Source organism: Catharus ustulatus, chromosome 3 (assembly GCF_009819885.2).
Source record: "Catharus ustulatus isolate bCatUst1 chromosome 3, bCatUst1.pri.v2, whole genome shotgun sequence".
Classification (NCBI taxonomy): domain Eukaryota; kingdom Metazoa; phylum Chordata; class Aves; order Passeriformes; family Turdidae; genus Catharus; species Catharus ustulatus.
This window is the reverse complement of record NC_046223.1, coordinates 69,816,193-69,827,855: the sequence shown is the minus strand read 5'-3', so window position 1 is coordinate 69,827,855 and position 11,663 is coordinate 69,816,193. Positions and strand designations below refer to the sequence as shown.

General features: G+C 48.3%; 1 protein-coding gene across 2 annotated transcripts; it reads left to right on the top strand.

The window, feature by feature from the left end:
- Nucleotides 1-817: 817 nt before the first annotated feature.
- MARCKS (myristoylated alanine rich protein kinase C substrate) lies at nucleotides 818-7,758 on the top strand. Of its 2 annotated transcripts, none has more exons than XM_033055194.2 (3): nucleotides 818-906; nucleotides 3,301-3,473; nucleotides 4,575-7,758. In XM_033055194.2, the coding sequence occupies exons 2-3, from the start codon at nucleotides 3,375-3,377 to the stop codon at nucleotides 5,328-5,330; spliced, it is 855 nt and encodes a 284-aa protein (XP_032911085.1). In that variant the 5' UTR covers nucleotides 818-906; nucleotides 3,301-3,374; the 3' UTR covers nucleotides 5,331-7,758. The 2 variants fall into 2 exon arrangements, with proteins under 2 accessions (XP_032911085.1, XP_032911084.1); XM_033055193.2 differs by lacking the exon at nucleotides 818-906 and adding an exon at nucleotides 2,938-3,054.
- Nucleotides 7,759-11,663: the final 3,905 nt, after the last annotated feature.

The window sequence follows — 11,663 nt, the reverse complement described above, 5'->3', positions numbered from 1 at the left end:
CTTTTTATGTGGAAGGCACAGTAGAAAAGAGGTATTCTCATCTTCAAAACTGATTAGTCCTGTTACAAAACACTAATGAGGTCTTTCTGTCTTTTTCTCTTTTCCCTCTCCCTGCCTCTTGGAAGCAGATTAAAAGACCAGGAACTTGAGTAAAGTACAAGTTTAAGAAAGAAGAATCTCCCCTCCAGCGTCTCTCTTTGCTTGGTGCATAAAGGTGCGGTGCGACAAGGAGCAGCCTGGTAGCTGATGGGCTCGAGAGGTCATTCGAGGGGTTAAATCTTGTATTTGCACCTCACGGTCAAGGGTTTGGGTTAGAGATAGCTGTCCGGGTTTTAATTGCACTGGGACTGACAGACGGACCATACATATATCCCAGATTTCCTGCTTGTCCAGAAACTCTACAGAAGAACTTTCGGAACTAAGTACCTAGAGTAAGATCAGTTAAGGCTTAGTCTTTTTTACTCTCTTTTTCAAGTTGTAAAACATTGAAATGGTTGAAAAACATATCAAAAGCATAATGTAAAGCACACCATCTAAACTCCAAGTCACTATGTGACATTTTTCAGTGATGCTACTCTGAAATTGAGACGTAGCTACGGTGGAAAGCAGAAATGCATATGCCCGTGCCGATGAAATTGCATATACCCGTTCAGGATGCCCTTTGATACTGACTGCGAAGTCCTGTCATGGTCTTCCAGCAGGTCTTCTTAGGTGATCTGTTACATCAACCAGTCTAAAGAGATAAAAACCCAAACCACCACCAACAAAATCACGATTTCCTGAATATCCAGATTAAAAGGAGCACACAAAACACAGCGCGTGCAGTTGAGAAGCGGGGGAGGATCCCGAAGAAAGAAGCCGTCCGGCTGGCCGTGCCCCACGGTTGCGGTGCCGTCACGCCACAAGGTGAGCCTCCGCAGCTCGCTCCAGCCCTTCTGCCGCCGGTGCCCGCTGCCGCACACCGCTCCACCGGCACGCCCGGGAGAGGCGGCAGCCGCGGATCCCCGGAGAGCGGCTCCCGCCACCGAGGCCCCCGAGAGTCGCGGCGTCCCCGGCCACGACCCCGGCCCCACCCGGCCCCGCCGAGCCCAGCCCAGCCCCGCAGCAGCGGCCGCAGGTGACGCCGGGGCGGGCAGAGCCGCTCCCGCCCCGCTCCCGATCCCACCGCGGAGGCCCCGCCGCCCCTCGCCGTCGCCAGGGAAACCGTCCGGCGGCGCGGCCCCGCCGAGGGAGCCTCGGGGCGCAGCGGCGGCACCCCCGGCACCCCCGCCCTGCCGTGGGCGGGCACCCCGGCAGGGCCGGCGGCCGCCCCCCCGCTGGCCCCGGGGCTGCGGGCGCTGCCCGTGCGGAGCGCACGGGTGGGCGTGGGGGGCTGCCCCCGGGGGAGCGGGACGGGCGGCGGCGGCCGAGACAAAGGGAGCGGCGGCAGTGGATGCGGAGGGGCTATGCGTGAAATGCGGCGGGAGGGAGGGAGAGGTTCTATCCCCCCGGTAAAAAATACCAGCCAAATGGCCCTTTTTGCGCCCCGAGAAACGGAATATTCCCCTCGAGCGGTTGAAAGCAAGCGGCTGCCCTCGCCGGGGTTACCGAGAGGCGGCTCCCGGCGTCCGCACGGAGCCCACCGATCCCGCCAGCCCCGGCAATCCGCGGGGAGAGGGAGGTGGGCGGCTGAGCCGAGCCTCCCCGCTCTGCAGCCCTTCATTATCGGAATAATTTAAACATCCTTGTTTATAAACAAGAGGCGTTCGGAGGAGATTACCCGACTATGGGAAACGATCGTTCTGACGCTCGTTTCTGCTCCTTAAAAGGGGATGGGGGTGTCGGGCGGCGAGGGGGGGGGGGTGTCTAGGCCAGCCTTCCCCGCATCGCAGCGCGGAGGGAGGGAGCCGGCCGGCTCCCTGCACACGCCACCCCCTCCCCCGAGAAAGGAAATCACTCGGGTCCGTGATATTTCGCCCACCCCAGCGCTGATAAGTGCTCCAGATCACCGTTAATTCGCGTGCATTAGTTTCGGGTTACATCTTATTCGAGGGTCTAAATTCAACGTAAATACACACTCGGGGCTGAGGTTTGGGAAAGCGCGAATGTTTCCCTGATAACGTCGCTTCGCCCACTACTTGAGTGCATGGAAATGTAATCGTAAAGTGGGTCACCGCCTTAGAAAATACTTTTAAAACACAAATCAGGAATAATCAGACAGAAGAACTTAATTAGAGCCGTAGGCTAATCACAAAATATTTTATTCCAAGCCAATATCGCTATGGGGGAGGGGTCCGTTTCTGCTCCGGCAGCGGCTCCTGCTGCCACTGCTTTAGCGTTTGCAACATCTGGCCTACAGACCTACTAATTTCTACTCGTGATCTCGTTCGGCGAAACCCGATCTACGTGGTTCAAATACCTTCCAAATTGGGGGCGATTGAGCAATCGCGAGCAATTAAACCCGGGGAAGAAAAGAAGAAAAAGAAAACAAACAAAAAAAACCCCAAAAAAACAAAAAACCCCTAAACAAACAAACAAAAAAAAAAAAGTGGGAAAAAAAAAAAAAAAAAGCAAGCAGCAAATCCCCTCCTTCCCTCTCTCCCCGCCCGGGGCTCGCACACACTATCTGTTGCTCTCTCTCTCTCACGGCGGCAGCGGGCGGGGGTGCGGCGCGGCCGGGACGCTCTCACTCACACTCGCACTCGCACTCACCCGCACGCCCCTCGCACCATTGTCCCTGCCCGCCCGCCCCGCTCTCTCCCTCGCTCGCTCTCGCTCGGGGTGTTTTGTTGGCGGCCCGGCGCGGGGCCCGGCGCGCCCGCCCGCGCCGCGGCGGAGCGGAGCGGCACATTCATTATCGGCCGGGGGCCGATTTCAAACCGCTGCCATCGCGGCTCCATTGTTCGCCGGGCGGGCGGGCCCCGCCCCCCTTTGTGCGCGCCGGCCGCGATTGGCCGGCGCCGGGCGGAACGCTGCCGTCACCGCTCGGGAAGCCCATTCATCTGTGCACTTGGGCGTTGGACTCCGCATCTTATTAGCAACCAGGGAGATTTCTCCATTTTCTCCTTGTCTACAGTACGGCTACAAATCTGGGATTTTTTATTACTTCTTTTTTACTAAACTTGGGCTCCTTTTTTTTTTTTTTTTTTTTTGCTCGACTTTTTCCTCCCTTTTTTTCCCCTCCCTCCTGTGCTGCTGCTTTTTGATCTCTTCAACTTTAAATTTTTTAAAAGGAGTGCATTATAATCGGTTCTGTTCTCTCTTCTCTTTTTTTTTCCCCTCTGGTGTGTGTGTGTGTTGCTGCTGCTGCTGGTCGCCCAGTATTTATACCAACCCAACGCTCTTTGTTTCCCCTCCTTTTGGATCTGTTGAGTTTCTTTGTTGAATAAGACAGCATGGGTGCCCAGTTCTCCAAGACCGCTGCAAAGGGCGAAGCCGCCGCCGAGAAACCTGGGGAAGCAGTGGCTGCATCTCCATCTAAGGCGAATGGACAGGTAAAAAACGAAAAGAAATTTTAAAAAATATTAAATCTGCTCCTTTTTCTAAGCCAACTTCGACGGACTCTCTTTCGCATCCTGTTTAATTCTTCTTCCTTTGATGCCCCAGTGGCACATTCAATGGAGAATACGGTCGATCCTTTTATCTTTGCAACTCGAGGCAAAGGAATAATTTCTTTATTTTGGTTAAACGGGCTCGGCTTTGAATGATTCGTTCCTTTATCTTTCCTGCGTGGGGGGCGGGGGGGAAGGGACACGGTTCTTTCTTTTTTTTTTTTTTTTTTTTTTAAATCCCTCGTGTGTTATGGTGGAGCGTCCCAATGGCTCGTAAACAGAAGGATCTTACACCGCTTGGCTTTTCTGCCCGCTTTAACCTCCTCCCGAAGACGCTCGGAGCCTCTCGCGGAACGCTCCCGTGGCAGAGCCGGATGGCCGTGCGGGAGCGGGGCCCGGAGCCCCGGGCACGGCGCTCCGCGGGCAGCCCCCTCGGGCGGGACCGCGGGCCGGGGGCTGCGCCGCCCGCCCCGTCCGCGGCAGCCCCGCCGGGGGGTCGGCAGCCGCGGGGCACGGCTTTCTGTCACCCACCCGCGCCCCCTCCCCACGCGTGAGCCGGGCCGGCCGTGTCCCCGCTGCCCCGCGCGGCGGCGGCGGCGTCGCGGGCAGCCACCCCCCGCCGCCCCCGCAGCTGCCGCCCGGGGCAGCCAGCCGCGCTCCGGACGCCTGAAAGATGCAAATGCGGCGTGAGTGGGGAGTGGGGGGGGAGGCGGGGGCGCCTCGCCGCACCGCCCGGGTGCAGAGGGGCCGCGGCGGGCGGGGGGCCGGGGCCGGGCCGGGCGAGCTTTGTTCGCCTTCCCCGCCCCGCGCCGCCGCCGCGGCTTGGACGGGGCGCGCCGAGGGCGGGGGTGCGCGGCGCCGCCGCTGCGTGGAGCCGGGGCGCCCTCTGGCGGCCGCCGCTGGGGGCGCCCGGCCCGGCGAGAGTGCGGGGCTGCGAACCGCGGGGAGCGGCCAGGCCGGGGCGGCAGGCGGGGAGGAGAGAACGGCGGCGGCGCCCCGCCACCCCACCAGGCACCGCCGGTAACACCGGTCCTTGTCTTGTAGGAGAACGGCCACTTGAAGGTGAACGGCGACGCCTCCCCCGCGGCGGCGGAGGCGGGCAAGGAGGAGGTGCAGGCGAACGGCAGCGCGCCCGCCGAAGAGACGGGCAAGGAGGAGGCGGCCTCGTCGGAGCCCGCCTCCGAGAAGGAGGCGGGAGAGGCGGAGAGCACCGAGCCGGCCTCCCCGGCGGAGGGCGAGTCCTCCCCCAAGACTGAGGAGGGCGCGACCCCCTCGTCCAGCAGCGAGACCCCGAAAAAAAAAAAGAAGCGCTTTTCCTTCAAGAAGTCCTTTAAGCTGAGCGGCTTCTCCTTCAAGAAGAACAAGAAGGAGGCCGGCGAGGGGGCCGAGGGCGAGGGCGGCGCGGCCGCCGCGGCGGCGGAGGGCGGGAAGGAGGAGGCGGCGGCCCCCGAGGCGGCGGGCAGCGAGGAGGGCAAGGCGGCCGCCGAAGAGGCGTGCGCGGCCGGCAGCGCCGAGCCGGCGAAGGAGGAGGCGGGGGACTCGCAGGAGGCCAAATCGGACGAGGCCGCCCCCGAGAAGGCGGTGGGAGAAGAGGCCCCGGCATCGGCCGAGGAGCAGCAGCCGCCTCAGCAGGCAGCGGAGGGGAAGGCGAAGGCGGCGGAGGAGGCGGCGGGCGCCGGCGCCGGCACGAGCGAGGCGGGCAGCGGCGAGCAGGAGGCGGCCCCCGCCGAGGAGCCGGCGCGGCAGGAGCCCCCCGCCGAGAGCAGTCCCGAGGGACCCGCCGCCGAGTCGGCGGAGTAGCAAGCGCCGCCGCCGCCCCTCGCCGACGGACTTTTCTTCCCCCTGTTTGTTTTTGGAGTGGTGCCAGGTACTGGTCTCGGAGAACTTGTCTACAACCAGGGATTGATTTAAAAGATGTCTCGTTTCTTTTTTTTCTCTCCCCCCGCAGCTCCCATCTCAAATCGTTGTGTGTTGCCGCCATTCCAACGGGCGGAGGGGGGCTCCCCTCCGCCTTCCTCTCCCATCCTCTATATTTTGTTTTTTTTGGGGTTTTTTTTTCATCAGTATTAATGTTTTGTTTTGGTTGGTTCGGTTTCTTTTTCGGTTTTTTTTTTCTTCTTCGTTCGTTTATTTTTTAATTTCATACTTTGCAACTCTCTTCATATTATAAAACTTTTGCCGATCGGTCCATGGACATGCCCATATATGAAGGAGATGGGTGGGTCAATAAGGGATATCAAATGAAGTGACAGGGGCCGCAGTGGGGAACCCGGGGCGCGCAGCCCTTGCCGGGAGCGCGCCCCGCCAGAAATGATGTAAGGGGTTAGTCTTTTTTTTAAAAGAAAGTTATTACGATGTATTTTGTGAGGCAGATGTTCTATAAGGTTTACAACACTACAAGTCTTGATTAAGAAGGAAAGGAAAAAGGAAAAAAAAATAAAAATCAATACCCAGATAAAGAGATCATAGTCTTAGGAATTCATTTAAACCATAGGAACTTTTCACTTATCTCATGTTAGCTGTATCAGTCAGTGATTAAGTAGAAATACAAGTTGTATAGGCTTTATTGTTTATTGCTGGTTTATGACCTTAATAAAGTGTAATTATGTATTACCAGCAGGGTGTTTTTAACTGTGACTATTGTATAAAAAAAAAAAACGAATCTTGATATCCAGAAGCACATGAAGTTTGCAACTCTTTCCACCCTGCCCATTTTTGTAAAACTGCAGTCATCTTGGACCTTTTAAACACAAATTTTAAACTCAACCAAGCTGTGATAAGTGGAATGGTTACTGTTTATACTGTGGTATGTTTTTGATTACAGCAGACAATGCTTTCTTTTCCAGTTGTCTTTGAAAATAAAAGAAAACTCTTCAGATGCAATGTTTTTTTTTTTTTGTGTAGCATCTTGTCTATCATGTTTTTGTAAATACTGGAGAAGCTTTGACCAATTTGACTTAGAGATGGAATGTAACTTTGCTTACAAAAATTGCTATTAAACTCCTGCTTAAGGTGTTCTAATTTTCTGTGAGCACACTAAAAGCGAAAAATAAATGTGAATAAAATGTATAATTTGGTTGTCTTTCTTTTATGGATACTCTGATAGCTTAAAGGGACTAGCCAGTATTGCCTAAATTTGTACAGAGTCAGTCATGTGTGCTGTTATCACTAGCTTTGAAAAGTACTTTCCTGGATATTGGACTCTGTAATACTGTACATTTTACAGAGCAAGTGTGCAGTGCACCAGGTAATTTGTAGGCTTTTCTGGCTTTAAAAAGAAGACTGGAAGGCAGTCTGAGCATGTACAGTGTACGATTCTTCTGTCCAGGCTCCATCTTGCTTTTAAGATCAGAGGTATCCAACGTATGAGGGTCATACCTCTTGAGGAAAATAAGATTTAATTTGAATTGCTTAGAGTGGGGCACTGAATTTTTTATGCTGAGTTGCCAAAAAATTAAGCTCTTGAACAGATGTCCTACTTAGGTCTTGGTATACTGGTCCCGCTTTGGTACCTTGAAGATTGTCTTGAAAACTTTAGCCTGGAAGGAGAAGGGGGAAAATAACACTGCCATTCTACTTAAAGTAATTAAAAGCAATATTTTCTTTTTTTCCTCAAGTGCTACTCTCAAGTACAGGTGAGTTTCAAAACAGATTTCAGAATTTATCTATTAAAAAAAAAAACAAAACTTGGTGCTTGCCTCAAATTGTTAGGCTTTTTGGCTAATTTCCAGCATATTGCTCAGGGCAATTATGCCTTAAAACAGAGAGTTCATGTAAGAAAAGGAGCAGTGGTGTTTGGAGGGTGGAAATTGATTCAAGAAAGTGTTGCTTCTAAGTTTATAGGAGAAAGTTTAGTGTTACACTTATTTGCTTCCACCATTTTCAGCAGAAACTCCTTGGAAGCAATTATGATTCATTTTATGAGAAAATGGCACGTTAGCACCTTGTTCCCTAAAGAACAAAGCCTAAACTGAATGAAGTATAGTAGAAGTATAGTAGATTTCCTGCTGAATGCATAGTTCTTTTTGGTTTGTTTTGGGTTTTTTTTTTGTTTGTTTGTTTTGTTTTTTGGGTGTTTTTTTGTTTTTGTTTTTAATTCAGCTGTCTACAATTTTAACTTTGACTTGTATGTACTCTAGTTGCCCTGGTATTTCTCTATAACTTTAGAAATGTATTGAAACTCTGCTATAATTGCTGAGGGACAAAAATAAATGGATGTAAAACAAGATCCTCCACACCAGTGTCATTCTTGGAGTACATGTGTTTGAAGTCTAGTGCATAACTGCTTTGCTAAGTGGTTTTTATAACATGGCTGTAAAAACCTGTTCTGAGACGCATAATGTCTTGGCCATAGAGTCAATGTCTCTTTTTAATAAATATATATATTTAAATCCAAGGATTCTTAAAGAGAAGTCTGTATTTTTTTTCTTTTTTTTTTGTCAAACTGTATATGTACATATGAAGAAAATAATTGCTAGTAAAGTTATTTTTCAGATTTTTCTTAACCTCTCAATCTTTCATGTTTTTTTCCTCACTCAGCTGGTGGTTTCTGAAGTACTTCCTATTCCTGGGAGTGCAGAATTGCTCCTGCCCCTGGCAGATGGACTTTGGGCTTGGGGCTTTGTCATTCTGTTGTTTGACTTGCCTTGAAATATATTTGCAAGTCCCAACACTGGTAGAGTTTCAAAAGTGCATCTTAAGAACACCAGTTCCATGCTCTGCCTTTCCTGTTCCAGCAGTCAGGTGAGATTTGATGATGCCAGTTTTCCACTGTGTGGTTTAAGAAGAGGACAGAAGTCAAGAAAGGGCTTGGAATCATGGAAATGGAGGAGTTTTGAACTGCTGCCTCCTGCCAAAGAATTGTGCAGGAGCATCCTTCCTCCCTGGGTCCCCAAGGGACTGAGTAGTCATTTCTGTGGAATTGTGGAATATCCTTTTTTATGTACAAGGATAATGAAGAGGCTGGGTGTTAGTGACTGATCAGGTGGTTTGTCTTACTGAGAAAGCTTTATACTTTTTTTTTTTTTTTAATTGCATTGGTTGTCTCAATGAAAATGCTAATTATAATAAGTATTGTAATTTCAACTAAATTCTCTCAGAGTATATGTGAATTTAAAATGTGTGATTTCAATCTAATTTTACTATGTTGTGGTCCTTTTAAAGCAGAATTTTATTGCTATGAACAAAGTAATTTCTGCTGTACTGAAACAATGTCATATTTTTAGATAAAATTTAACTGGAATCTAATTTTGCCTGACTAGGGGCTCTAGAGATTTTATTTTGTTTATTTACTTACACTGAGACAACGGTTTACCTTGTTCAAGAATGTAACCTGGTTGTACAAAAGTGCTTTAGATCTCATGCCTATCTTGGTAATACCTAAACTACATTTCAGAATTTCTAAATCAAGGCATCTGACCTCAAGTATTTGAGTTTTGTATCTGATCCTGGTACTTTTTACTGTGAAACTCTAGAGACTTTGCCTTCAGGCAAGGAAGCAAAGCAAGAAAAGGGAAAGGTGAGATGGGTGAGGGAAGTGGAGTCCAGGCTTTTTCTTCTGCTGGAATGCCATCAACTTCTTGCTTCCATCTACAATCCTTGGATACAAATCAAGTCCTGTATCAATTTCTGCCATACCAAAAAACTCCTGTTGGTTGCAATAGATGCAAGTGTTGCATATCTATTTTACTCCTTTATTATGATGTTGTCTACGTTTGAAAAATGTTTTTTGTTCTGCAATACCATTTGAAACAGCTTACTCTTGTACTTCACTTGCATATGATTAGATAAAGTTTTTCATCTGTTTTGATTATTTTTCTAAGTTACAAGTCCTTTAATATTGCTTTAAAAAAAAAACTAGAACAGTGCACATTCTACTCTCAAACTAATGCTGATTAATGGTTTCCTGCAAAATTTCCTGCAAAATTAGTCCTGTGAATCTGGTCTTTATGCTGCTTTGTGTAGTGAAAGAATAGTAAAAGGCTATGTCTAGTGGTATTGGACTGGTTTCAGTGTTTGTTTTGAGAGACTGAGGTGAAATGTTTTTCATAATGATGTAGCTTAGCTGAAAGCATCCTGATTCTAGCTTAGCACAATTTTTTTTTTTTTTTCATGCTCAGGTCACCTAGATAGAATAAAGCAGATCCTTTTTTTTTTCCTGAAGTAAGAAGTAAGTGAAAATGGTATATTGTTCATAACATGGTGTAGACAACAGGATTAATCTTTTCTCCATACAAATCCGAGATCCTCGGGTAACTGTCGGTGGGTGGGAACCATTGGCATTGGGATGAGTCCGGCAGGGCAGAGGCAGCAGGCCAGGCTGCTGTCACTCCAACGACAGAGCGTAAGGTGGTGCTACAAAGAAGTGCAAAGTTACTGAAAGCCTGTGCACTGCATTGTCCTAGGAAGAGCCAGGGTGGTGGGGAGCTTTTAGGTTCTGTTGCTTGTTTGAGGGTTGAGAAAGGGAAGATGTAGCAGCGTGTTTCATGATGTGTTTACTGGGACAACTGCTGAGATTGCTCTGAAGTGGAAACATGGCCTATTGGGAGGATCAGAGGAGGGTTAGCAATGGGATCAAAGTGGCAATTATGCCTAAACAAAAGGCTGACCAAAGTATTGCCCTGTAAATGAAGTACAGAGTTAAAAATATGTAAATTAGGGCTGTATTGTTTACTTACAGCACACCTTTTTTACAAAAGCAAGAGGTATTCTTTATACGAATGAATTCAGATTCAGAATGCCCCGTTCTTAGGATATCTATAATGTTACCTGGCAGAGGTGACATAAAGGTTAAGTTAATGTTTTTCGAATGTTTTGAAGTCTTGAGGATGGTTACAAGTATTACTCACACATCTTTACCCTCAGTCTTTGCTGCAGGAAGGCATGTTTATCCAAAACAGGACTATCGAGGTACTTGGTGAAACAAGACATTATTATTTGCAATTAGAAAGACACAAACAAGATGTATGGAATATTAGTTCTCAAAGATATGATGAATTTAGATAAAATATCAAAGAGATTATTCAATTAAAAAGAGGAGGAGGTTTTTTTCTTGGTGTTTTGGGGTTGGGTTTTTGTTGTTGTTGGGTTTTTTTTTATTTTTTTTTTTTCAATTAACACAACTCTGATTTTAGAACTGCAAGTACAGGGAAGTATTACTGGTGATGTATGCATTTTTATCACCAAGTAGCAAATATTCCAGGAGTTAGGATTCTTAGGATAGTTCCTGTGGCCATGTGTGTGATAACCTGCACTAGAAGAGTGCTGAAGAGGGAACATTTTGAGCCAAGCAAGGCCACCTTCTAGGGGATTTTCTAACACCACAGCTGATACTGTTGGTAATAAAGTATTTGATAGTTGCTCTTTGCAGAGACCATAGTGACTGGAGATTTATTTTTAGATACAGTACAAACTAGACTCTTTCTCCTGAAGTTCACACCTTAGTTTCCAAAAAAGAGAAAAATATCTATGGATCTGTTGGTTAGGTAAGTTGTTCTTGCTAAGTAACTCTAATAGTTTCAAAAAATTATTTTCTGGCCTAACTCGAGAAGTTATTTCTCTGAAGTTTGGTATGGAGAACCACCTGAGTATTTAAAATTAATTTGATGACACAATAAGCCATGCTTGCAAAGGTTACCTGCTGTTCAAAGGAAGCAAAACCTATTCATTCTCCCTGGAAAAGAACCATTTCAAGCCAGTTAAGACCTGCATAGGCAGGGCCTTTACAAAGGGGACCCAGACAAAAAAAGAAACCAACCTCCAAGCTTTAGGAACTAAAAGGAAGAAACTGCTTTTTCTAGCCCACTGAAGCAAGGCTATCATAGGTGTAAAATACTTTTTTTCTGTCTTCAAAAGAGTATAATTTACTTATGAGAGACACTGGAGTGCACGTCTATATTCCTTTCAAACACCGCCAATGAAACCAAGCACAAAATTGATTGGTGAGGGTAACATTTTTCAGGAATGAATCATTAGGACACTCACAAATCCCACATTGCAGTTTAGGAGTCTGTTAAACCGAACTTGGCAGATATAGCTCAGAGCACTTACCTCCTCTGAGGAGACTGGGCAGCAAATACATCCCACTTTAGTAATTAAACAAAATGGCAGAAATCATGGGCTGCTACTCAGAAC